Source organism: Fomitopsis serialis, assembly GCF_022376445.1.
Source record: "Fomitopsis serialis strain Sig1Antser10 chromosome Unknown B0H18scaffold_5, whole genome shotgun sequence".
In the NCBI taxonomy this organism is placed as follows: domain Eukaryota; kingdom Fungi; phylum Basidiomycota; class Agaricomycetes; order Polyporales; family Fomitopsidaceae; genus Fomitopsis; species Fomitopsis serialis.
This window is the reverse complement of record NW_025954965.1, coordinates 736,756-761,477: the sequence shown is the minus strand read 5'-3', so window position 1 is coordinate 761,477 and position 24,722 is coordinate 736,756. Positions and strand designations below refer to the sequence as shown.

Here is a 24,722-nt window from a genome sequence, read left to right as displayed (position 1 = left end):
TGTCGCTCCCGCGCAAGCATCCAGCCTGTCAGATCCGCCATCCGTGGCCATGGCTGCGCCAGTAGCAGAGCGTCCGCGTACCGTGATGGACATGCTTTGTCCTGCCAGCGAGGCTCTTTCCGATGTGGATTCAGCATCACGCATTGGCATCCGAGATGACCCGTCCCAACACGCGCCTGGCTCAAATGGCACTGCGCCCGTGCTTGATAACATACCGTCACCCGTGTACCAGCCCCCCAACACCACGCGCGCTAACGCCGCTCGTACCTTGCTTACAACACTGAGTGCACGTTCATCGCCCTCGAGTGCGGCGCCCTCTCTCCCGGGCCCTTCCCCGACATCCAGCTCTGACCCTGCACCCGCTACTGCCCTTTCCTGGTTGGAGCCGCACTTCGCGAACCTCGTGCGCGCAATGGAGGAGCTGCACCAGACCACGGCGAAGCCAGAACTACTGCGGTCCACCGTTGCCGTTCTGTTGTCCCAACGACACAGGAACGAGTACAAGAACGCTGGCTTCCCGAACTTCAAGGCTTTCTCCACCGAAGCGGAAGAGCGCGGATTGGTAACGATGGGTGGCAGTCAGGGCTACGCGTGGATGAAACTCCACCCGGACTGGATTGGCCAGGCCTCTCTGTGAGTCCTCGCTCGATGAGGTACTCCAGGCGACCTGCTTGTCTCTGCGTTATGCGCTGAAGAACGGAGGTTGTCATGTATCACGACGGACACAGTTACGCACTGCTCCTCTCACATCGTCAATGTTGTATCATATCGCTTGGATGTATTCACGCTCTCTGCTCTGTCGTCGCATTGTTTTACAGTTTCTGCTGTGTTTGAATTGATCGTATTGGTAGCAATGTACATATTATGATGGTGTGGACACACTCCGCAATCGCATGATAAGTGATTAGTACCTCACTTATAACAAATCCCCTTCATCGCGAATACGGAGTGGAACGGTCGCCACTATGATCAGCTATCCCTCCAGCACAGAACGACAGCATCCAGTGAATCATTAATGGTCTAGTGTAGTCCATACTTTGAGCACATCATCAACTCTCTCCTCGAGTACCTCGACAATCCGCTTCACCTTTCACTGGACGAAAATTGCGATATTTTCATGTGAAAGATTGTAAACAAGAGGCCAAACAATTTTTGTGTATTTCATCTGAGAATGATCTTCAAAATGATTGAAAATATCTTTGCTCTCCTTCTTAGTGAAAGATTGGAAAAGGATTGATGAGAGCTTTGAAATCATTTGATTGCTGTCATACATGTGTCTTTCTGCCTCAATGATTCAATAAGTATATGAGGCATACTAGCAATCAATTTGACTCTAATGATTACAGAAAGATACAAAACCAGAACTTGAAGTCCTGATTGTCAATCCTTGCTTGAACTTTCTGTTGAGAATGATAGTGATTTGGTTTTGAATCTTATGGCCTTGAAGTATTGAAGAAAGATGGTAAACAATGATCATAGAACAGGATTTCAAATCTTATTAACAGATTTTGTGGCCAATGATAAGAAGGATATTATGAATCCAGTCTCTATCAGTGTACATCTTGCTACAGTGCATATTGTGTCATGTTCTGCATATGTTTACTAGGTTTTATCATGAATGATTTAAAAAAGATTGCAGACATTTTTCTCTATCTTTTGGCAAGAAGGATCACTTTATTATGCTAGATGGCCAGGCATCATGGTTGTATGGTACATCTGTGATCCAGCCATCATTCATTCAGAGATCATTAGCTTTGAAAGATATATAATGGATTGTCACACCCTGTTATGAATCCTTTTGCCATCATGTTCCATGAAGGATGTCAAAATGATTGTCACACCCTGTTATGAATCTTTTTGTGATCACTTTCCTCAAAAGATACATAAATGATTGTGACAGACTGTGAATTTGCAAGGGGTTTAATTCAGTCACAAACAGAGCTATCATAGCAGCAATCATGTACAGCTGTGGACACTGTGCCACTGTGGTGGTCCCTGCCAAACAGAGGCTATGAATGGTCTGTGCCACATGCATTCCATATATGACATTCTCTTTTGCTCAATCAGGGTCAGCATTTACCCCCATTCACAATGTACACAGAAGTGCAGAGTACAACACAACTTACTTCCAAGTGTAGTGTGTGATGCAGGAATGTATTGTACATGCTACAATACACACTGAGATGTACATTGTGAGTGGCACAGCACATTGATGTACTTCAATGAATGTGATGCACATCTGGATATACATTGTACATAGTCATATAGAGCATGGCCTGCTTGGTCAAGGCCAATGTATGTGGGAATGTATCATACATGCTACGATGTACACTGGGATGTACATTGTGAGTGGCACAGCACATTGATATAGTTCAGCCAATGCAATGTACATGTGGATGCACATTATGCATAGTCACCAGAGCATGGCCTGTTTTATCAAGGCCAATGTATGCAAGATTGTACTGTACATGTAATGATGTACATTGGGATGTACAATGCAAGCGGCTGAGCATGTTAATGTACCTCAACAAATGCCATGTGCATCTGTATATACATTGTGCATTGCCAATAGACCATAGCCTGCTTGGTCAAGATCAATATATGCAGGAATATACTGTACTTGATACAATGTACACTGGGATGTACATTGTGAGTGGCACAGCACATTAATGTACCTCAACAAATGCCATGTGCATCTGTATGTACATTGTGCATTGCCAATAGACCATAGCCTGCTTGGTCAAGGTTAATATATGCAGGAATGTACCATACATGCTATGATGTACACTGGGATGTACATCATGAGTGGCACAGCACATTAATGTACCTCAATAAATGCAATGCACATCTGGATGTACATTATGCATAGTCAAATGGAGCATGGCCTGCTTCATCAAGGCCAATGCACATGGGAAAATATCATACATGCTACAATGTATACTGGGATGTACATTGTGAGTGGCACAGCAAGTTAATGTACTTCAGCCAATGTGATGTGCATCTGGATGTACACTATGCATAGTCAATAGAGCATGGCCTGCATGGTCAAGGTCAATGTATGCAGCAATGTACTGTACATGCTATGATGTACACTGGGATGTACATAGTGAGTGGCACAGCACATTCATGTACTTTAATGAACATAATGCACATCTGAATGTACATATTGCATTGTCAACAGAGCATGACCTGCTTGGTTAATGTTGGTGTATGTGGCAATATACTGTATGTGCTACATTGTACATTGACATGTACACTGCAAGTAGCAGAGCACATTGATGTACTTCAACCAATGCAACATACATCTCGATCAAATGCAGTCTTGTCATCAAGATTGCCCAGCATACTGAGAGTGATGAGTGAGTAAACCATGCTCTATTGACTATGCACAATATACATTGAGATGTATGTTGCATTGGTTGAAGTACATCAATGTGCTCTGCTACTTGCAGTGTACATGTCAATGTACAATGTAGCACATACAGTATATTGCCACATACACCAACATTAACCAAGCAGGTCATGCTCTGTTGACAATGCAATATGTACATTCAGATGTGCATTATGTTCATTAAAGTACATGAATGTGCTGTGCCACTCACTATGTACATCCCAGTGTACATCATAGCATGTACAGTACATTGCTGCATACATTGACCTTGACCATGCAGGCCATGCTCTATTGACTATGCATAGTGTACATCCAGATGCACATCACATTGGCTGAAGTACATTAACTTGCTGTGCCACTCACAATGTACATCCCAGTATACATTGTAGCATGTATGATATTTTCCCATGTGCATTGGCCTTGATGAAGCAGGCCATGCTCCATTTGACTATGCATAATGTACATCCAGATGTGCATTGCATTTATTGAGGTACATTAATGTGCTGTGCCACTCATGATGTACATCCCAGTGTACATCATAGCATGTATGGTACATTCCTGCATATATTAACCTTGACCAAGCAGGCTATGGTCTATTGGCAATGCACAATGTACATACAGATGCACATGGCATTTGTTGAGGTACATTAATGTGCTGTGCCACTCACAATGTACATCCCAGTGTACATTGTATCAAGTACAGTATATTCCTGCATATATTGATCTTGACCAAGCAGGCTATGGTCTATTGGCAATGCACAATGTATATACAGATGCACATGGCATTTGTTGAGGTACATTAACATGCTCAGCCGCTTGCATTGTACATCCCAATGTACATCATTACATGTACAGTACAATCTTGCATACATTGGCCTTGATAAAACAGGCCATGCTCTGGTGACTATGCATAATGTGCATCCACATGTACATTGCATTGGCTGAACTATATCAATGTGCTGTGCCACTCACAATGTACATCCCAGTGTACATCGTAGCATGTATGATACATTCCCACATACATTGGCCTTGACCAAGCAGGCCATGCTCTATATGACTATGTACAATGTATATCCAGATGTGCATCACATTCATTGAAGTACATCAATGTGCTGTGCCACTCACAATGTACATCTCAGTGTGTATTGTAGCATGTACAATACATTCCTGCATCACACACTACACTTGGAAGTAAGTTGTGTTGTACTCTGCACTTCTGTGTACATTGTGAATGGGGGTAAATGCTGACCCTGATTGAGCAAAAGAGAATGTCATATATGGAATGCATGTGGCACAGACCATTCATAGCCTCTGTTTGGCAGGGACCACCACAGTGGCACAGTGTCCACAGCTGTACATGATTGCTGCTATGATAGCTCTGTTTGTGACTGAATTAAACCCCTTGCAAATTCACAGTCTGTCACAATCATTTATGTATCTTTTGAGGAAAGTGATCACAAAAAGATTCATAACAGGGTGTGACAATCATTTTGACATCCTTCATGGAACATGATGGCAAAAGGATTCATAACAGGGTGTGACAATCCATTATATATCTTTCAAAGCTAATGATCTCTGAATGAATGATGGCTGGATCACAGATGTACCATACAACCATGATGCCTGGCCATCTAGCATAATAAAGTGATCCTTCTTGCCAAAAGATAGAGAAAAATGTCTGCAATCTTTTTTAAATCATTCATGATAAAACCTAGTAAACATATGCAGAACATGACACAATATGCACTGTAGCAAGATGTACACTGATAGAGACTGGATTCATAATATCCTTCTTATCATTGGCCACAAAATCTGTTAATAAGATTTGAAATCCTGTTCTATGATCATTGTTTACCATCTTTCTTCAATACTTCAAGGCCATAAGATTCAAAACCAAATCACTATCATTCTCAACAGAAAGTTCAAGCAAGGATTGACAATCAGGACTTCAAGTTCTGGTTTTGTATCTTTCTGTAATCATTAGAGTCAAATTGATTGCTAGTATGCCTCATATACTTATTGAATCATTGAGGCAGAAAGACACATGTATGACAGCAATCAAATGATTTCAAAGCTCTCATCAATCCTTTTCCAATCTTTCACTAAGAAGGAGAGCAAAGATATTTTCAATCATTTTGAAGATCATTCTCAGATGAAATACACAAAAATTGTTTGGCCTCTTGTTTACAATCTTTCACATGAAAATATCGCAATTTTCGTCCAGTGTTTCGAACAGTGTCCTCGTCTAGGTCTGCAGTCTTCTCTACAGGACTATATACGAGGTCACTGCTCAGGAGCTCCTTGCACATACCCGTCTTCGTGGCAACTGAGGTCAACTTGTTGAGGTCTTCTGGCTGGCAGGTGAACTGAAGTGCGGGTTAGCTACAAGCCCTGAAGCCAATTGAGGAACACTTACAGTAACCTCCGCATCGCCCTCTTCTGGTACTGACTCCACGAAGTCCTCGGCACCTGCATCTATCATCTTCTCGATGAGAGGCTCAAGCAGTTCTGCGTATGACCCGTCATGTTCCAGTGCCACCTTCACGAGACCTTGCCGAGTGAACATAAACTTGACTGGTGCGAGACGTGCGCTAGGCTACAGTCAACATCGTGGCATCAACAACAATAGTTGCCAAGGCGTACCTATTTGTCGTGAGTACATTGCGCACCTTGTGCATGGCCCGGGTCACATTGTCCGTTTGGCATTCTCTACGCGGAGTCGGTGTAAGGGCTTCGACAAGAGAGTGGCGGATGGACATACATGATCAACCCGACGGATCCAGGCGCTATAGCCTCATAGACCAGCTGCTGGTCTCCCCTTTCCCCTCCACCAGCAGCCCTTTTGAGAGCGTTCTCGACAAGCTCCTTCGGCACGCCTTGTGCCTTCAACCTCTGCAGTACCGCAGCCAGTGTCATATTCGTCTCGGGGTCAAGGCTCCCTCCCGCTACCATACGAAGGAGATTGGAACCACAGTTCAACGACGGGAATGAGGGCAAACAGGCGTACTTCGCACCGCGATCGCTATATCCTGCGTGGCAGGTTCAGCTGGACGCATCGACAAAGCACTACGCGTGAAGACGGACCTTGTTCGCTTTGCTATGTATCTTTCCTCTTTCGCGGTCCATGACACCCTTTACTCCTTTGATTTTCGACCACTGCGTGACGCTTCGGTCAGTTCACTAAACTGCCAGGGTTGGAGGACCATACACTGACTTTGTTATGTCCTGAAGCGCAAACACAGGAAGTGTGGAGTGGCCTCCGAGTAGCTACGCCCAGTACAAGCCGCGAGGACAGTCGCAAGAGATTCATGGAGGTGGTTCGTCGCAGTCTGAGCGCAGGGTGACGCGGAGACCTCGCGCCGTGTGAAGTGATCGAAGGTTAACAACCCGTGTCCAAAAAAGGAAATCGGCTCCGTTCGTTCAGACCTCGCACTGACTTCGGAATCGCAGGCATTCTCAACGCAAGTTCACGTTAAGGCAAGTACTTTTGTATGTTATTATGGTATACATGGGCTCGAATGGCACTGTCAGTAACTTTAAACTATCGTACAGCTCCTTATGAGCGTCATGCATCTAATGCTATAGTGTGTGCAGCAACATCATGATTATACACCAACTAGTCATCAAGTCATCACATTAAACCCAGCGGGAGCGGTGCAACCTACAACTACGCGTCGCGCTCCTCAATCTCCGCCTTCTGCTTACTGCAAAGGGTCGACGTACTCGACCGGGACGTCTGCACGGGCTGCGCCAGCAAGCCTGCCTCGGCGGAGCGAACAGCGCTGATGAGGTCGAAGTGGATGAAGGGCGTGTCTTCGAGGTCCAACGGTGACGTCTCCTCTTCAAACTTGCGCTCCTCCTCGGCGATCGGAAGGCGGGCCTCCTCATCTTGTTCGGGCTTGTCCACACGATCAAGGGCCTGGCCACCGCGGTAGGGGACGACGGCGGCGATCTCTCGAGGCACGCTCGAATTGCGGGCACCGGTGCCAAAGCCTCCGGCGATGAGCGCGCGACGGACCCAGGGCGAAAGGATGGTCGCGAAGTGGAACTCGATCGGCCGGTCCGCCCATCTCTCCACTTCTGTTCTCGTGTCGATCAGAGCCTGTATTGCGGTGGTATCGATCTGCGAGCTACAAGTGATGATGAGCGACGGCGCCGAAATCTAGGTAAGGAAAAAACGTACACTCCAGAGAAATCGAAGACGATGGCGTGCAACGTGGGTCTCTTCAGGTTCTCCGCGTTCTCATCTCCACCGTTTCGAGGGCCAGGATCGTTCCATGACCGGTCGCTGAGCTTGATCGCGCTGATGTCCCTGCCGCGGCGCATGTTCTCCTTGACGTAGTCCACGATGACGGTGTTGAGCAACGCCGCGTTTGGGTACAGGACGCTCTCCTCGAAGCGGTACACGATGACGCCCGGGGCGGGCGGCGCGACCTTCACGCCAGCCTTCAAGAGCGACGGCTTCGGGTTGAGCGGCACGTAGACGTCGCGCGACTCCGCGTCCGACTTCTCGCTGCCGCGGACCTTCACCTTGCCCAGGAAGTAGCCGCGAGGCCGCGCGAGGCGCACGAGGAGCAGGGCGGCGGAGGTCGCGATGGCGGTGTAGATACCGTCTTCGATGGTCGAGAAGACGGTGACCAGGACAGACGCAGCCCAGATGATGAACTCAAGAGGCGACACGCGCCAGTAGTGGTAGACTTGGCGCGGAGACGCGACCAGATCGGCGACGGCGTGGATGATGACCGCGGAAAGACCCGCGTTCGGGATCCAGTAGAAGGCGGGAGTCAGGCCGTAGAGCGCGACGAGGACCACCATCGAGGAGAGTATACCCGCTGCCGGGGTGCGCACTCCTGACTTGGAGGACAGGGCAGAGCGGGAGAACGAACCAGTAGCAGGGTACGCGCCGAAGAGCGTACCGATGGTGTTTGTCACGCCGATGGCGATGAGCTCCTGGTTGGGATTGATTTTATATCCGTTGACACGGCCGAAGGCTGTTGGACAGCATGTCAGACATCATTTCATGCTAGAGATGGAACATACGCCTTACATCTCGAAATGGCGATGTGCTCGAGCACCAGGATGATGGTAGCGACTGGGAGCTCGCTGGCCAGTGCGGTAACGAGGTCCTTCTCGATCTTCGGAGCGCCGAGGTGCTGGAAGCCCCGAGGAACGTTTCCCAAAATACTGATCGGGTATTTGCCAGCCTTCGTCTCCCGATGCCGGGTGAACAGCCAGGACGCAATCGTAAGAATGATGATCACGAAGGCGTTCCTGAAGACCGATATGAAGAAGAACAGTCGCTCTAAGAAACAACGTAAGCCCATGTGGCAAAGCGAACAGCAGACGATGCACATACGTCGATGCGGGAGCCGCTTTGTGAAGTACACGCACGCGAAGCGGATCAGATACAAGCACACCAGACCGGTGATCCCGAAGGCGGCATCCAGCTTGGTCTGCGGTAGATGTTTAAGCGTGTCGATGATGACCCGGTATGGGGCTGCACGAGTGCTAATGAAAACATGAGGATTGATAAACTGCATCGTATACGATAGACTCACTTGAAACCTGTCAAGCCGAGCAGGCCAGGAACTTGACCAGCGACGATATTGATGGCGGAGCCAGTCATGTACCCACTGACAGCAGGTGCGGGAATGAACTCGACGATCCACCCGAGCCGAAGGATACCGAGGCCCAGAACAATGAAGCCGCAGATGAACGCGAGAGTGGTCGCGATTTGCGTCGACGCCCAAACGCCTGGATGATGGTCGTTGACATAGGCGATAATTTGCGAGACTGTCAGCGACATGACGGCAACCGGACCGATCGAGACATCCTTGGACGTCGCGAAGAGCTGCACACTTCTCAGGATGGTCTGTAAGACTCAGCTGGTATGGGTGACTTACCGAGTAGACCAGAGTGCCGACAAAGGTGGAATAGAGCCCGTATTCGGCAGGGAGTGTCGCGAGCTATATATAGTCAGTGAGAAGCCGTGATTCAGAATATAGTATGTGGGACCAACCTTAGCGTAGGACATGCTCTGGGGAACGGCGACAATACCGACGGTGAGGCCAGCGATGACATCTCCCGTTAACCAGCCGAGATCTAGGTCACAATAATATTCAATGAAGGCGATGTAAATGACGTCCGGACGACATACTGTATCTGGTGATCCAGCCGAATATGGGGAACAGACTCCGTAGGTAGTCGAGGGCCTGTAAGGCGCGATCAGTGCTTCGCGGGAGGTGATCGAAGAGCGGTACACACCTCTCGTTTCGGGTCCGGGGACAGACGACGGACCCAATGGTCGACGGTCACCACGGGAACAGGATCTTTGGGGTGACCGACGGCGCGTTTCGCCGCTTTTGTGGCTACGTTCTTCGCTTCTGTGAGCATGGCAAAGAAGCAGAGGCGGGACGAGGGAGCGAGGCGCAGTATGGGGCGCCTTTCGGTTTAAAAGAGGTTGGAGCGCGCAATTTGGCGCAGGTATTCCGTTCTGCCAGGCCCAGGGGTAATGACAAATTATCGCACGCGATCGCGAGGCGAGGCGGTAAGTAGCACTGGCGGGGACACCCAAGGACCACCGGTTCCACGACGGAGGGTTGGGCTGGGGCACGGCGGGCTGTTCGCAGCTGAGTCGCCGCTATATGGCTCAGAACGCGGTAGCTCGTGTCGTTGATCATTATTCGGAATTGAGGACACGGGTTTGGACCGCGAGGCCGCCCAGGATGTTTTCCTCAACAGCCGTCCTCCCGGAGCACGCCATCACGGCGGACATGGCGAGCTTTTGCGCCACCATCGCGGTCACGTGTGCTCCTTGACGCGCTTCCCCACACCGCCGCCCGCCTTCGATCAGGGCGCTCTGGCGGGAGAAGGCGCAACTGAATGCCGAGGGAAGCGCCGGCACTCACTGGCGTCGCCATACCCGCGCCAAGCCCGTGATTGCCGTGCCAATGCGGGTGTAGTGCGGTTCCGTCCAGGGACACAGCCCGAACGGGCCACTGTGATCGCCATCCTCAGCCACTGTGGCCACGGTCAGCCACAGGTCAACATTCTCCCCAAAGGGTGTGCCTCTTTCGACATACAACGAGCGGTGAGGCAATGAGTACCACTGTCGATATCCAGAACACTAGACTCCACATGGTCTCATCGCCTGGGAGCGTTTATCCCACCGTTGACAGCGGCTAAGACGTACGGCAGGCTCCAGTGACTTCTAAACGCGTACCATGACGCTCCCAGTGTCCACGGACAACCCGTTGTGCTGTTTGCCACACAGACCTGAAAACCCTACAAGATTGGCACGCACAAGGTTCGGTAGGATCCTTCGAAGTATTATCGGGAGGAGGAAAGTCGCAGTAGGATAATGGTACTCACACGCGTTCATAACCCATGATGTGGGCTGGCAGCCATTGGCAGCCACCCAGGTAGTAGTAGGCACAATGCCAATGGTTCTCGAAGCACTGGACGGTGATTTCATTGTTGCGTCCAGCGGCTTGCTGCCCACAAGCAATAAACCGATGCAGTTTTCTCCGGGACCTCCTTCGTGTAGTGTGTCGTGAGCACTGAAGATAACAAAGCATGCGTAGAGTCATGCAAAGACGACGCGATATCGCGGAGGCTCCTGCGGTCCATGAGCAATCACAAACGCCCGCAGTCCTGCAATTTATAGAGCAGTAGTGCTTCTTGTACGTACGTGAAGTGGCCGCTACGCTCAGGCTGGTTCTGATACGCGGGATAAAGAAGACGACTTCAGCTACTGTTAGTCGCACCCCAAAGGACTTTCTCGGAGAGGCATAGGCAAGAAGTCGCCAGCCCCTATGCACAAGCAGATGCTGCAGCAGACCGCCAGGGACACTGAATGGAGGAGCGCAGGCAACTCGAGCAGAACGCGACGAACAAGTGCAGCACAGAGGCGGTGGCGCCGGGCACGTGGCATCAGACAGGCCACTGCCCGGTTTTGAAGCGCGTTGCAGCCCACCACTCGACCAGCCTCCTCGACCTCGACCCAGCAGTGCGCGGTGCGCCTGTATCACGACTTTCATCACGCCCACGTTGTACGATCTCCTTCCCACCTAACTCAATCCCCATTTTGCCCAGCAATGTCGTTCATCCCGCCGAAAGCCGTCCCTCTCGTGGCACCTGGCCACACGCGACCCGTCACCCACCTCTCCTTCTCCGCCCTGCAAGACGACAACACGTATGTGCTCATCTCGAGCTGCAAGGACGGGAACCCGATGCTGCGCGAATGGACGGGCGACTGGATAGGGACTTTCATAGGACACAAGGGCGCGGTATGGAGCAGCAAGCTGTCTCCTGACACCTCCCGTGCCGCTTCCGGAAGCGCAGATTTCACGGCGTACGTGCAGTCCAGCTTCGCTTCTATGTGGGTGTTATGGGGCTGAACGGCAGTGCCACTCGATTAGCAAGATCTGGGATACCTACTCGGGCGAGGCGCTCCATTCCTTCCCTCATAATCACATCGTCCGCACCGTCGCGATGTCGCCAAACACTTCCCATCTACTCACCGGCGGCCAAGAAAAGAAAGTGCGCCTGTTCGATCTCGGTCGCCCAGATGCAGAGCCAGATATCTTCATGGAGGGCGGTGCAGCCACTGCACACGAGGGCACGGTCAAGAGCGTGGTATGGGTAGGTGATCACACCGGGGTCACGGCCGGGGAGGATGGTCTGGTCAAGTGAGTGCACATGGTCTGCCCTGATGTGATGATTGCATGGACCGTCCGCTCATTGGTGGCTTTACCCAGATGGTGGGATCTGCGGACACGGAAGCTCACGACTAGTCTCACGTTCCCGGGCCCGATCACGTCCATGGAGCTCTCGGCACAAACAAATCGGTTGGTCGTGACGTCTGGCAAGACCGTGTCCTTCATCCCGGCATTGCTCAATGGCGGCCAGACCCATAGCCTTACCTTGCCGTATGCGCCGTCGTCTGCTTCAATCCACCCTGTCCTCCAGGATCGATTCATCACCGGGAGCATCAGCGATGAGTGGGTCAGGATCCACGACTTGAACGGAGAAGAGCGCGACGTGCTCAAAGGTCACCATGGTCCCGTGCACTGCGTCGAGTACAGTCCCGACGGAGAGATGTTCGCGAGCGGCAGCGGTACGTGAACTCAAACCTAAACCCTCAACTCATCGCGTGATCTTGAACCCGCAGAGGATGGCACGATTCGACTTTGGCAAACGACACCCGGGAAAAGCTATGGTCTGTGGCAGGGCACCCAGGCCAATGGCGGTCCATAATCTATCGTCGAGGGTTAATGTGGTAAACTAGTGTACAACGTCGTTGGCGTCGCCCTGGGGTCCCTGGTCGTGTGGCAGTATGTAGGTCGTGTGGCACCGTGTGGCGGTCTCTGTCGTTCTACCATCCACTCTAGCATCAATAATGGTCTGTACTACGATTGCTGTCGCACACATATCCGCTATCATGATAATCTCGCATTCATATTAGATTGGAAGGATTGCATTCTCCACCATCGCGAGACGGGCGCGCATCGTGCGCTATAGATGACCACTCAATATAGACCAAGATAAAGAACGCGCATCACAGAATCTAGGAGTAAGCTAATGTTGCTCCCCGGCTTCCTCTCCGTCGTGTCCTACTTGCTAGTACCCTGGCGCGCCATGAACGTCCTGAGGCAAATCGAGCATCAGCTTCAGTGATCTCAACAAACCACGCAATCCCACAAACCCGCTACTCACCATTCATCCAGGGTCCTCCGCGCAGCGCCCTTCACCAGGCGGGGGTGCAGCGACACCCATCGCTGCCCGTCGACGCCTCCAGGGCCGTACACGTTCTCCGTGAGGATCACGACCCCCGCGTCTTCCGCCAAGCAGGAGTACTCCTTCAGCTTCGACACGCCGGCCAGCTCGTAGACCGCCGCGGACTCCTGGCGGAGCAACGTCCCCAGCTCGGAGTAGGCAACCTGCGCCACACCCTCTTTGAGCCGTTGCTTCAGGACCTTGACGAGCGGGCGGAAGTGCGCGGGGAGGCCGCGCTTCGTGGTGTCTACTAGCGGGGCCGGGATGCTGGAAGAGAGGTTCGGGAGTTCATCCTCGGGCCATATCTTGCTCGTGAAAGAGGGGGCGTCCACGTTCAGCCGCGATGTCTCGACCTCGGTTGATGCGAGGGAGCCCCACTGCAGATGTGGTATGTCTGCAGTGTCCCGCTTCGGCGATGGGCTCGGGCTGGGCTGCTGGTATGGATTGCTGAAGTACGACCCCGGCGTCTCGATGGAAGGAAGGAGGGACGCCGGAGCTTCTGCTCAGAATCGACCGCCGTCGTGTCGCTGGAAGGCTAGGCGGGACAGTTGACGCATCAGCCATTGAGAAGAATGCATAGGGACGAGGCTTACCGTGCCAGAAGCAACGGGCAGCCCGGGGGTGCTTGCCGTGGGTGATGAGGACACTTTCGGCACCCAGTGCTGCGGCATTGGTCGCAGGAGGGCAGAATCCGACGGTGCACTCGTGGGCATCGGCCGCCTCGGTGCGCGGGAGACAGAGGCGGCGACGCCGGGACGGCTGCGGTGAATCGCACCGCCGTCGATGGTGGAGGATCGCTTCGAGAACGGAAGTACTCGGGGATGGTGCCGCTGCGAGACTTGGTGCCGTCCGCTGACGGCTCGTCTGGCAGGACATCGGCGGGCCAGGAGTACACCACACTGGCCTGCGCTTTCAGGCTCGTGTGTGCCGCATGTGGCGCAAGCACTATGAGCCGGTATTGGCGCAGACACAGTACGGAGACCGCGTATACGAAGTCTCGGTCGCCCGAGATGAGGATGATGGTCGCAGGAGCTTGGGTATCGATGGCATAGGCCATCATATCCACTGCGGGCTCATGAGCAGGTCATCCGGGGCACCGAGTAGAGTGTCCGTACCGATCATCATCTTGTCGGCGACATCTTTGCTGCCATTGTGAGGGCAGTCTATCAAAGAGACCCCGCAAAGCTGCAGCTCCGATCGCAGAGCATAGCTCTTTGGTGAGGACTGTTCTGGTAGCTCCATGTACGCCTTGAACGTCTTCACACTCCCATATTGATGGGCGATGCGTCGGATGTTGTTGGCAATAACACTGCCAGATGTGTTGGATGGAACAGCACAGTTCTCTGGGCAAGATGGTGTTCAGAACGACATGGATGGGTTGATCACCGTCAGTGTGGCGTCGACCGATCGACGGCGACTGTTCGCCACAACACGTACCATAGTCCCAGAAGACCGCTACACTCTCCGACGCTGGCATAATGGACCGTTGAGGATGAAATCCCGGTTCAGATTCTGGACAAGAGCGGAGGGCTTTGCTTGACGGTGGTCAAGCACAAGAGCTCCTGCCTGGCGGCATTGAAGACGCCGTGTTATATGTAGATGAATACACGTGCGGCAACGCGCAGGCGAACGCGTGTCTTCCAGCTGATTGAGGCGAGGAGGGGCTGTGTTAGCTGTGGACCCACAATGTGACAACCAGGGGTGACAGTGTCACGCAAGCTATCGAGTGGCGAGCGGGCTTGGATAGGAGCGGAGCTACGCGTCCTCACAGGTCTACGACCAGATATTCGTCGCACCCGAACATGGCTTTCTCAGGTCCTCCACAGCCGAGAAGGACACGGATCAAGCGCAAGCTGGGGCCTCGCTGCCAGTGTGCCAGCAGTTTGCGCTTCCGAGTTGCTTCCGGCGGCGAGGTGCGATCCAACTGAATGTACGGCGTGAGTCTTTTCTGTCTGTCTTGCACGACGCCTTGTGTCCACTGTGTTCAATGCCTACGAACTAAGTGCATCACGGGCTGTGCGCGGTGCCACTGCCTGCCAGTGCAACACCCAAGCAACACCGTTTCCAACCCCAGGTCGCGCGTGTAGTGGGGTGCAGTGGCGCCGTTGCGCCGGAACCTTCTACCCTAATGGGGTATTTCGTGTGGTAAGTTACGCTCACCGCACGACTTTGAGTCTCTTGGTTTGGACCACTCTACCAATGCGCCAGGCATCCGAGTCACATCAGTACTTGCATACCAGATTAGGGCCACCTACCTCTTCATCATGAGACGACCGTCGACTTGGCACCAGCTTTGCAACTTGTGGGCGTCACATCACTAGTCACAGCTTCTTGCAGGATGGAGATTGCCTTAGAGGAGACTAACCTCTGCAGTTGCACGAAACAGCGGGAGCCCGAGCAAGGCCATCTCCGTTGGGGGGTGACTTGGACTATGATGGCCTCCAGAGCATGAAGAGCGTCACGAAGCAGGTGCGCAGCATGTCACTGACCCAGCGGCTCCGTGTGATCCCCGTTGGCGGTGAGTACCTCAGCGATTCTCGAGAATGATTCGCTGAGTCGAGACATAGTCATCAGGTGTATACGGCCTGGGCTCAGACTTTCCGTGACCTGTCGAGACGGTCGTCCGATTCCGTTCCGCTACATTGGCGGACTCCCAATGCAGTCCTTCGACATGATACCCGCTTCGTACATGCGGGGTCAGTATTTTCATTCCGTGATGCGCTGAGCCAACATCCACGCACGTAACGAAGACTCATCCTATGACATGGACTGTATTGCCCGCGATCATGCACCTGATCATCTGACCCGATCCCGCCGACGTTGTCGGTAAAGAAGACACCTCAGTGGCCAACACAACTCCCCGCGACTTGATCTCACGTTTGGGATGCAAAGACCGAGATCTCGCATCACCCACGAGCTGTCCGCTCAGTCTGAACTGCCGCCTTGCGCGGGGTTCTGCGCGTCCCGCCTGCTTCTTGTGTTGCCCCGTGAGGTCTCAGTGGACAAGCTGCGAATATCACGGTACTCGTGATAGCTCATGGAGGGGGAGATATAAGTCACCACATTGGCCGGTATCCCTCAGCCATCTGTAGGACTGTTCTACCCCCAGATGTTCAGCACATATCTTCAGCGGCCGTTCTCCAAGGTTCTGGCGACCATTGGTTCACGACGAGCCATCGTCTGCACGCGTCAGACGATGGCTAGTTTTTCTACTGGCTTCAGTTGTCGCTCCGCCCAGGACTCGCCCTTGAAAATCGAGCACCAGCAAAACAAGACCGGCGTCCTCCCTTCCTACGGTCCCGTCGGCGTAGCTGCTGCGCTTGACGCGTCTCCCAGTATCAGTGAGTCGAATATAACTATGCAGGGCGCACTAGCCGATATTGACATATTAGCTAGTTCCAACCCCGACTATCTTCGAACACGAATTCTCTCTTAGAGATAGGGTCGCCCTTGTCAGCGGCGCGAATCGTGGACTCGGTCTCGAGATGGCCATGGCGCTGGCAGAAGCCGGCGCGCGAGCAGTATATTGTGTCGACCTCCCTGAGAAGCCGGGAGAAGAGTGGAACAAGGTCAAGGAATACATGGCGCGGATGAAAGGCAAAGCTGGAGAAGGTAGGCTAGAGTACTTCAGCGCGGACGTGCGCGATCAGGTATGCGCAAGCACCCATCGACGAAGGTTACTGTCATGCTGACGGAGGCGCCCCAGGAGCGCTTGTGGAAGATTGGTGAGATGATTGGCGACAGGGAAGGCCGTATGGATGCCTGTATCGCCGCTGCGGGCATCCTCAACCCGGAGACTGATTGTCTAGAGTACGAATCCAAGGCCTTTCAGAAGGTATGTTGCGTTTCTATCCCGACAGCAATCATACACGAATACGATGCTCATACAAAGATAGGTGATGGAGGTCAACGTGAACGGCGCACTCTTCACCGCACAAGCTGCTGCCAGACAGATGGCCCGCTTCGGGAACGGCGGCAGTATCACCTTCATAGCCAGCATGAGCGGAAGCATCACTAACAGGGTAAGCCTTTCACTTCAAAGCACCCTCGGGTTTCACTGGAGACTAATATGTGCGGCATAGGATCATCCTTGGATCTCGTACAACACCTCCAAATCCGCCGTCCTTCAGATGACCCGTAGCATGGCTTGCGAACTAGGACCGAAGCGCATCAGGGTCAACTCCCTTAGTCCTGGTCACTTCTACACCAAGTAAGCCTGCTTGTCCTCCCTCGCATGGTTCGGAGGACGATTGATCATACGGTGTTTACCTTGCAGCATGACCGCAGCTTACTTGGACGTGCGCCCGCATCTGGTCGAAGTGCTATCGAATGCCAATCCGCTGAACCGCCTCGGCCGATCTGATGAACTGAGAGGCGTCGTGACGTGGCTTGCTAGCGATGCCAGCACATTCTGCACGGGAAGCGAGTGAGTGACCACGTCATTGAAACCGTTAACTCGTGCTCACTGTGCATTTCGATACTTAGTATGCTTGTGACTGGAGGACATCACGCATGGTAAACGGGTTGTCCTTCACAAGCCTTTCATTGTGTCTTTTCTTCTGGGATACACGCGACATTCGGCATGAAAGTCACCTATTTATGAAGCTTCGATGTGTTGATACGATACCATAGACGAGTCGGGAGAACCAGACAGTTGTGGACTTCACCTTCCCAGCCATAAATGTGCTTGCCATTCTTTCATGGTATGTAACGGAGCCTACTTCCCAGCAGTTTCTCGCAATTCAGACGTTTCAGCCAGTGCCACTAGCATGGAGCAGGGATATAAGATTGCCATGACTGAGTACAACAGCACTATTTCAGTTCGGAGTGATCATACGACTGACGAGAATCAAGAGTGCGAGATATTATGCGAGTGGCGACGACAGGATGCGAGAATGAGAGTGTGCGTTTCGTTTTACAGTAAAAAGAGCGAGGTGGGCATCAACAGCAACAATCGGAGCCGGGACAACAACAACAATCGCAACAGCAGGAGGTCCAGCAGGAAGTCCAGCAATTCAGGACACACGTCCACTTACGCCACTGAAGAGACCTCAGACACAAGAAAGGAACTCTCCTCGACGCTCTCCTCGACGAGCTCCTCGTGCTTCCCGGTGAGGTCGAATGTCATGCTGTTGGCCATGTATGAACCGCTGCGGGACTGCCCATTGGCGTGCAAATGCCCGTTCCCGTTGGAATGTGCGTGTCCGTTGCCGGCAGCAGGGGAGCTAGGAGAGCTGCCTGAGAGGGCTGTAGTGACCGTGTCCTTGATCTTCCTCAAGACTATACAGCGAACACGACGTCAATACCGGAGCAGCATTTAACTCGGGAATGACTTACAAGACGGCCGCGAAGAAAGAGTCGCGCGCGAGGACTGCCTGCTAATGGTGTCGGCCTTGCTCGCGCTGCCGTTGTGACGGTGCGAGACAGCACCCTGTCCCTGAGGGCGAAGCTCGAAGATCACGTCTCCCTTGTGGTTGAACACGGGGTTCGCGAGACAGTAGGCGTGCAAGCCGGGGTAGCCGTAGTGCCAGACACCCTCGAAGGCCTTGAGCTCGCCGAGGACCTGGGACAGGTCGATCGTCTTCGGGAGATGCTCGTGGAGCTTCTGGCGCAGGTCAGGGAACATGCCGGCAGGGACGTGCGCAGCCGAGGCCTCGATGACGGGGGACAAGGATCCGATGACCTTCACGCTGAGACCGTCGAAGTCGCTCTGAATGCTGATCACGACACCCCACTTCGCCGACGACTTCGAGCTGTGAGCGTTCGCAACATGAGCGCCAACAGAGGTCAATATAGACGACAAAGACTAACCTTCCCGAACGAGTAGCGGACTTGAAGGACATCTCGAGATCGGTCTCGCCCGAGATCTTGATATCCATGGATTTGTTCCTCGCCGCGGTCGGAAGCTCGACGAAGTTGCGAGTCGAGCCTAAGAAATGATTCAGTGAGTAGCCGGATATTGCGAGATGATAAGCACTTACAGTGGACAGAGTAGGTTCCGTTGTCGATTTCGCCAGTACCCTCGTGCTCGTACTTCCAGCCGTCGCGGTGCTGCCACCTGTACTTGATGAGTCCGCCGTGCTCAGAGACCTCCTCCCACTTGCACGACTGCGACTTCCTCCACTGGTGCTCGGCCCAGGTCGTGAGCTGCAGCTGCCATACACCGTCGACGACACCGGAGAAGAGAGGGATGACCGTCGTGCGTGCGTTGATGAGGCTGAGGAGGTCCAGGAGGCGCTTATCCATGAAGGTCGAGCGAGAGATGCAGACCGTGCCGTACGAGACATTCCTCGAGGCGCGGATGATCAGGTTGGACGAGTACTCAAGACGAGGGGCGGGGAGCGGGCGGAACTCGGTCATGCCGAGGACAGCGATGACCGGCTCCAAGCTGCCAGAGACGTGAGCCCAGTTCTGGCGGGTGATCTCGGTCTTCGAGTAGACGTGGAAATGCATGGTGGTCAGGGAGACAGACGTCATGTTCGTCTTCGTCTTCCAGATCGGCACGGTGTGGATGATGTTGAGACCGGAGTGTGCGAGGTGGGGCAGGTAGTGGCCCTGGAGGTAGTGGACGACAGCCTGAACCTGCTCGATGGGACGGTGCTCGTGCGCAGGGCCGTGCGAGTGGTGGAAGAGGCCCTCGAAGCTAGAGAACTCGTATAGGAACTCAGCATCTAGATGGGTTGATTAGCGTGGTAAAACTTTCATCATGCGAAAGACATACGGCTCAGGTCCAGGATGATGTGCTCGAGGATGCGGTCCTCGCGGATCCCGTGCTCCTTGTAGACAGACGACTCCTTGTACTGTGCGGTCCACGACTCGGAACACTTGAGCTCTGAGTGCACGACCTTCTTCAGGTCCACTTCGAAGGCGAGGTGCCAGCCCTCAAAGTGGTACTTCTCGCTCCTACAAGACGAATGGATTAACCGATATGCATCACAACGAGTAAAACGTGGACTTACTCGCTCCAAGGCAGCCTGTTCTTGAGGACCTTGAGGTGACCGTGCTCGAGATGGATCCAGACGATAGCGCGGCCGTTGCTGAGGAGGCGCAGAGTCATCGGCTTGAAGCGTGCGTTGAAGAACTCCTCGTAGTGCCACTTGACCAAGGCATGGTCGCTGTGCCTGTGGCTCTGCCCACCGGACCAGATCGACTGGAAGAACGCGTTGATGGTCGACTGCGAGAGGGCGATGACCTGGTCGAAGCCGTACATGTTGCAGCGCGTGATCATCTCCCGCCACTCGATCACTCGCGTGCTCTTGCTCTCGCCAGACATTAACCAGCCTTCCTCGTCGAAGGACTCGTCGTCATCTGCCTCCTCGCCGTTGACGGTGATCGAGCCCGCTGCGGCGATGGGCCAACGCGAGTCGAAGAAGTAGATCACGTGGAGTTCGACGGTCTCCAGGATGTCGAGGTAGGTGGAGGAGAAGAACTCGACGATGCGGGTGCAGTACGTCACAGCAATCTCGTCGTGTTCCTCGAAGCCGCCATACTTGCACTGAGCGTGGTAAGGGCGGGCAGCTACGTTGGGAGGTGAATAAGTATTGCAAAAGGATGGGAAGGACGTTCACTTACACGCCAAATCGAGCACGCAGCGAGTGACGAAGCCGTCGAACTCATGGGTGATATCGACCAGGACCGCGATCTCCCAGCCGCTGTAGCGACGGTGTGGCTCTCTGTAACATGGATTAGCTCAGCCCACAACATGGAAAACATAGGGCGCTCACTTAGTGAAGTCCGCGTCCTCGTAGAAGAGAACCTCATCCACACTGAAGTAGACGATAGCCTCACGAGAGCAGACGGGCTTGACGCGAGGGGCCCCAAGGCGGAGGTGGAAGTGGCCGTCCCAGTCCGGAAGCGGGCGCCAAGTGCTGCGGTACTCAGCAAGGCAGAGCGACTTCCAGTCCTCGAGCTCGCTGCCGATGAGCATGGCAGCCTTCAGCCAAACTGAGGACAAGTACGTGTTGATCTTGTCCACGCTGACACCGTAGATGTCGTCGACTTCGAGCACCGTGCCGCCCATGAGCGAGTAGTCGATCGTGAGGCGGTAGCGGTCGTCGTCGAAGTCCGGGAGGGAGAAGAGACATGGTTGCCGGCCTGGTGGAGGAAGACGAGGTACTCGTTGAGGTAGTGCACGAACGCGTCCCGCCCAATGATGACGGCGGGGTGGGCAGACACGAGGTGAGCCTCTGCAAAGCGACAAATCAGCTATGGTTCACGCGGGAGATTGTGGGAGCGCGTACTCGGCAAGTTGAGGATTATCAGCTGCACGAGGTTCTGTCCGTTGCCGATCTTCGAGTCCTTACCGCGCAAGCTGCGGTGTCGAAGGAGACACGGAAGGCGAGCTCGACATCCGCCATGGATTGGACGCGGTCCCTGATAGAAAGTAAGAACAATGCCATATCAGAGAGAAATGTGCCCACTTGTCGGAGTAGTTCATGGCTGAGGACCTGGAGTAGTCAAGCGGTAGTAGCCCTTCTTAATTTTGAGACGGAGGATAGCGTCGTGGTTGCAGATGAACTCGATCTGGGGCTTGTTGAAGGTTGCGTGGAACATAGTCTGGTTCCTCGCGTAGGGTGGCACGTAGGTGAACTCAGCGAGCGCATGGGAGTACTCTGAAATTTGTGAAAGAGTGTTAGATCATTGCCATCCACTCCATGTTAGTCAAGCACGTACTGAATTGCTCCGCAGGCCTGTTCGTCCGGTCGTGGTGCTTGATGCAATCGACGGCATTCTCGAAGAGCGCCGCCAATTGCGCATTCATTAATGAACGGCCTGGGGGCGCAATTTTCGCCAACGCACATGTTGAATGGTATGCTACAAAGAGATGGTAAGCGTTGCAGAGAGCTTTAAGGCGAAGCGAAACTACCAGAAAGAGTGATGTGAAGCAAGGTCTGGAAGGTGAACGAGCTGAGTCGACGAAGAACGGACGGCAGAGCCCGCCCAGCCTTTATACTCTGCCCATCCAGTGTTCCGCGGGATTTAGAGCGTTTTCGGTTCGGCGACTGGAAGGTAGGTCGGTGCACCAATGGCGCCGCGACTCTGCAGGGTTCGTATCTTGACGTTGAATGTTATGCTGAGGCACAGACAATGGAAGCACCTAAATTCGGTACGACATCGTATTGAGACCCGCCTGTCGCGACAGTACTTACGGCAACTAGATGGCAGCAGACCAGAACTGAGCTGCCAATGCCATGGTTGGAGCAAAAGTGAATCTAGGCGCGATGGGGAAGCGGAGAGGGGTCAACCCGAAACACAGGAACGGATCTGAACCGAATACCAGGTTGAAATTCGTGTTGTTCTCTTCACGTCCACGATGAGCATGCTAAAAATGTAACATTGGGCAGAAACAGAGTTCCAGGTGTATCATGTGCATGAGCCGCTACCTGAGTTCGACCGGAAATGATTCCACAAGACGACGTTTCCGCGGGGCAGAAGAGGCAGTAATGTTGCCAGCATCCAGGGGACCTAGCATCATCCAAAGTGGATTGACTACTACCACGATGGTAGTATGATGTCAACTCGTATTAATGGAGCGCCTGCCGCCTGTGGACGTCGGCCCCGCGTACCAGGAGCAATGTCGCAGTAGGGCGAACAGGCAGCGCCTCTGCTAGGAAACCAAGTTCCATGTTCCTAACATATCGCAAATACAGCGTACCTCAGTGGATGCGCGTGACCGGACAGGGCGATCAGAACGGCTATTTGGGGGTAGCTCACTGCGGAGATCGCGGACAAGTATCAGCGTGCGGTTTAGACGGTAAATCCGCTACGGCTACGGAAGTGCAAGCCAGGGTTGGCCAGGGCCAATATTTTGTACCGTACATAGACAAGTTGCTTCACGATACGATGCCCTGTGCCTAACGTGTCCCTAGAAGGATGAAGCCTTCATGAGGGGATTCGCCAGAGACACAGTGACTGAGTTTCTCACCGACATGCAATGAGGACAAATACCTCAAGAACCTGTGAGCGCATACGGTGGTGAAGGATGTAGGACATGTCATGGAAGCTGTGCATTTGGACTGGCATACGAGATACATGCATCCGTTTGTTGTCCCGCAGTCATGAATTTCCTTACATGCCCATTCTTCTTGGGGTGTGCCTCGGACAAGGGAGCAGACGCGGCCTTCAGGCCAGATTAGGTGAGAGAGTCGGTCGTCGTGGTCGCGTTCCCTGCGTCCTGGGTGATAGTACTCAGACAGCATCCGTGCGCGTGAAGGAGGAGGCGAGACATGGAGTAAAGCAACGTTGACTCTTGTCATTGTCAAAGCGAGGAGTCAGGGACGCTGTCCGCTCCTCCAACTTTGCCGAAACGCCATTTTGGGAACCACGTCAGCCACCACACACGTGACCGTTCCAGGCAGAGACGAGCGCTTGCCAGTGGTCGTGCTCACTGATCAGCGCAGCGCTCACTGCTCGAGTCTCGCTCATCCTTATACCGACCGTGTGCGGGATCGCTGGTAATTTGCTGCAGCTCACTCTGACTGCTGCTCATTGCGAGAAGTAGACCGCATTATCTCCATCTCCAAACTCAAACTAGGCGTGTATCTTCTGCCTCAACGTCTAACTGCCACAGGTGACACCAGCGAGGATCTCTGCCAGGCACAGGCTCACATTCAATCCACCACTGCTTTGAGCCTTGCGGTGGGCTCCGAGAACTCATATCAACAAACTGGCAGCAGTGGAGTGTGGAAAAGCACCATGGGCGGACCTAATCTCGAAGTCTTCAAGTTCGCTGTCTACGTCTTCTTCCCCGTGGCCATGATGCTGCATTATGGCGACCCAGAATGGTACCGAAAGCACGTCTTGACGGTACGCACATGCGCCACAGCTCCTTCCCGTGTGGATATTGACGGACTGGCACACCGCCGGTCAGTACAAAGACAGAATATTTCCGCCGGATGAGCGTCTCGTTACGGTGAGCCGGGTTGAGTTTGATCATGCACACCGACATATCATGATACGTCCATGTCATCCTTGTGTCAGAAATTGCCAACGGACCAGAGTGCACTGAGGGACGAGCTTGCGAAGATACGTGCGCGAAAAGCGGAACGGCGAGCGGAGAGGGAGCGGGAGGAACGCTCAAGCTAGGACGTGATGCACGAAGTAGCATCTACGTCGGTCTACGGCCTCGAAGGTGACATGTTATTTGGAGTGAGAATAACGTTGCTTTTCTCACCGATGACGCGACTGACTCTTTGTGCAGTCATCATCCACATGTCTGTATAACGCACCCGCTCTGCACATTGTACCTATACATCTAGCATGCATTGCAAACCCCCACTGCTCGCCATTGCTCTGCATCCTCTAGCCTATCGGCTAGGATACTGAACGATCTCTTGACTAGAAAGCTTGATTCCTATCTGTTCTAGTCGGGCGTCGTCTCTATCAATCATTCTGTAAGTAGCTTACCATTTGATTCCATATTGTTAGACCTTCAGCGCAGAACTACGCGCAGTTGAAGCCTCAATGACAGGGATCCCCCGATGACCTTCACTTCAGTGCACCAATCCTTCGCTGAGTACTAGTAGATGTTGTGATACAGCTAACGGTCAAGACA

The 24,722-nt window shown here is 53.1% G+C and overlaps 8 protein-coding genes across 8 annotated transcripts; 3 read left to right on the top strand and 5 right to left on the bottom strand.

Annotated features, from left to right (window-relative positions):
• Positions 1–5,517: 5,517 nt before the first annotated feature.
• On the bottom strand, positions 5,518–6,517 carry B0H18DRAFT_1114743 (transcriptional regulator TACO1-like protein; the record flags this gene model as incomplete). Its single annotated transcript, XM_048033161.1, has 6 exons — positions 5,518–5,757; positions 5,808–5,982; positions 6,035–6,100; positions 6,153–6,336; positions 6,399–6,420; positions 6,476–6,517. 6 exons carry the CDS (start codon positions 6,515–6,517, stop codon positions 5,518–5,520), a joined length of 729 nt encoding a protein of 242 aa, XP_047898774.1.
• Positions 6,518–6,857: 340 nt separating this feature from the next.
• On the bottom strand, positions 6,858–10,000 carry B0H18DRAFT_902576 (sulfate permease). The gene is made up of 9 exons (XM_048041467.1): positions 9,656–10,000; positions 9,549–9,603; positions 9,411–9,493; positions 9,295–9,357; positions 8,950–9,242; positions 8,748–8,899; positions 8,439–8,693; positions 7,575–8,382; positions 6,858–7,521 (listed from the first exon to the last, which is right to left on the bottom strand). The coding sequence occupies exons 1-9, from the start codon at positions 9,782–9,784 to the stop codon at positions 7,059–7,061; spliced, it is 2,301 nt and encodes a 766-aa protein (XP_047898773.1). The 5' UTR covers positions 9,785–10,000; the 3' UTR covers positions 6,858–7,058.
• A 547-nt stretch (positions 10,001–10,547) lies between these two features.
• Positions 10,548–11,760, bottom strand: B0H18DRAFT_492581 (uncharacterized protein). The gene is made up of 2 exons (XM_048038289.1): positions 10,763–11,760; positions 10,548–10,710 (listed from the first exon to the last, which is right to left on the bottom strand). Exons 1-2 carry the CDS (start codon positions 11,428–11,430, stop codon positions 10,602–10,604), a joined length of 777 nt encoding a protein of 258 aa, XP_047898772.1. The 5' UTR covers positions 11,431–11,760; the 3' UTR covers positions 10,548–10,601.
• On the top strand, positions 11,488–12,649 carry B0H18DRAFT_869371 (WD40 repeat-like protein; the record flags this gene model as incomplete). Its single annotated transcript, XM_048040011.1, has 4 exons — positions 11,488–11,744; positions 11,812–12,081; positions 12,151–12,509; positions 12,564–12,649. 4 exons carry the CDS (start codon positions 11,488–11,490, stop codon positions 12,647–12,649), a joined length of 972 nt encoding a protein of 323 aa, XP_047898771.1.
• Positions 12,650–13,005: 356 nt separating this feature from the next.
• B0H18DRAFT_1114740 (NYN domain-containing protein) lies at positions 13,006–14,645 on the bottom strand (the record flags this gene model as incomplete). Its single annotated transcript, XM_048033160.1, has 6 exons — positions 13,006–13,039; positions 13,109–13,667; positions 13,762–13,888; positions 13,944–14,233; positions 14,284–14,511; positions 14,606–14,645. The coding sequence occupies 6 exons, from the start codon at positions 14,643–14,645 to the stop codon at positions 13,006–13,008; spliced, it is 1,278 nt and encodes a 425-aa protein (XP_047898770.1).
• Positions 14,646–16,040: 1,395 nt separating this feature from the next.
• Positions 16,041–17,932, top strand: B0H18DRAFT_978933 (sorbose reductase sou1). Its single transcript, XM_048044360.1, has 7 exons — positions 16,041–16,509; positions 16,565–16,818; positions 16,875–17,003; positions 17,065–17,190; positions 17,251–17,378; positions 17,445–17,594; positions 17,654–17,932. Exons 1-7 carry the CDS (start codon positions 16,278–16,280, stop codon positions 17,685–17,687), a joined length of 1,053 nt encoding a protein of 350 aa, XP_047898769.1. The 5' UTR covers positions 16,041–16,277; the 3' UTR covers positions 17,688–17,932.
• Positions 17,933–18,200: 268 nt separating this feature from the next.
• Positions 18,201–21,929, bottom strand: B0H18DRAFT_1114738 (uncharacterized protein; the record flags this gene model as incomplete). Its single annotated transcript, XM_048033159.1, has 11 exons — positions 18,201–18,448; positions 18,506–18,921; positions 18,980–19,097; positions 19,150–19,839; positions 19,890–20,071; positions 20,128–20,686; positions 20,741–20,841; positions 20,893–21,354; positions 21,472–21,541; positions 21,616–21,780; positions 21,842–21,929. 11 exons carry the CDS (start codon positions 21,927–21,929, stop codon positions 18,201–18,203), a joined length of 3,099 nt encoding a protein of 1,032 aa, XP_047898768.1.
• Positions 21,930–23,555: 1,626 nt separating this feature from the next.
• On the top strand, positions 23,556–24,598 carry B0H18DRAFT_978924 (uncharacterized protein). Its single transcript, XM_048044359.1, has 6 exons — positions 23,556–23,622; positions 23,667–23,738; positions 23,800–23,974; positions 24,039–24,080; positions 24,149–24,316; positions 24,369–24,598. Exons 3-5 carry the CDS (start codon positions 23,864–23,866, stop codon positions 24,251–24,253), a joined length of 258 nt encoding a protein of 85 aa, XP_047898767.1. The 5' UTR covers positions 23,556–23,622; positions 23,667–23,738; positions 23,800–23,863; the 3' UTR covers positions 24,254–24,316; positions 24,369–24,598.
• Positions 24,599–24,722: the final 124 nt, after the last annotated feature.

Coding starts and splice junctions, on each gene's coding strand:
- B0H18DRAFT_978924 (XM_048044359.1), top strand. CDS start 23,864: ATGGGCGGACCTAATCTCGAAGTCTTCAAGTTCGCTGTCTACGTCTTC. Junction 23,975..24,038: donor ACCGAAAGCACGTCTTGACG/GTACGCACATGC, acceptor ACCGCCGGTCAG/TACAAAGACAGAATATTTCC. Junction 24,081..24,148: donor CGGATGAGCGTCTCGTTACG/GTGAGCCGGGTT, acceptor TCCTTGTGTCAG/AAATTGCCAACGGACCAGAG.
- B0H18DRAFT_902576 (XM_048041467.1), bottom strand. CDS start 9,784: ATGCTCACAGAAGCGAAGAACGTAGCCACAAAAGCGGCGAAACGCGCC. Junction 9,604..9,655: donor CCCCGGACCCGAAACGAGAG/GTGTGTACCGCT, acceptor CGCGCCTTACAG/GCCCTCGACTACCTACGGAG. Junction 9,358..9,410: donor AGAGCATGTCCTACGCTAAG/GTTGGTCCCACA, acceptor GACTATATATAG/CTCGCGACACTCCCTGCCGA.
- B0H18DRAFT_978933 (XM_048044360.1), top strand. CDS start 16,278: ATGTTCAGCACATATCTTCAGCGGCCGTTCTCCAAGGTTCTGGCGACC. Junction 16,510..16,564: donor TGACGCGTCTCCCAGTATCA/GTGAGTCGAATA, acceptor CATATTAGCTAG/TTCCAACCCCGACTATCTTC. Junction 17,379..17,444: donor CCTGGTCACTTCTACACCAA/GTAAGCCTGCTT, acceptor TTTACCTTGCAG/CATGACCGCAGCTTACTTGG.
- B0H18DRAFT_492581 (XM_048038289.1), bottom strand. CDS start 11,430: ATGAAAGTCGTGATACAGGCGCACCGCGCACTGCTGGGTCGAGGTCGA. Junction 10,711..10,762: donor ATCATGGGTTATGAACGCGT/GTGAGTACCATT, acceptor AATACTTCGAAG/GATCCTACCGAACCTTGTGC.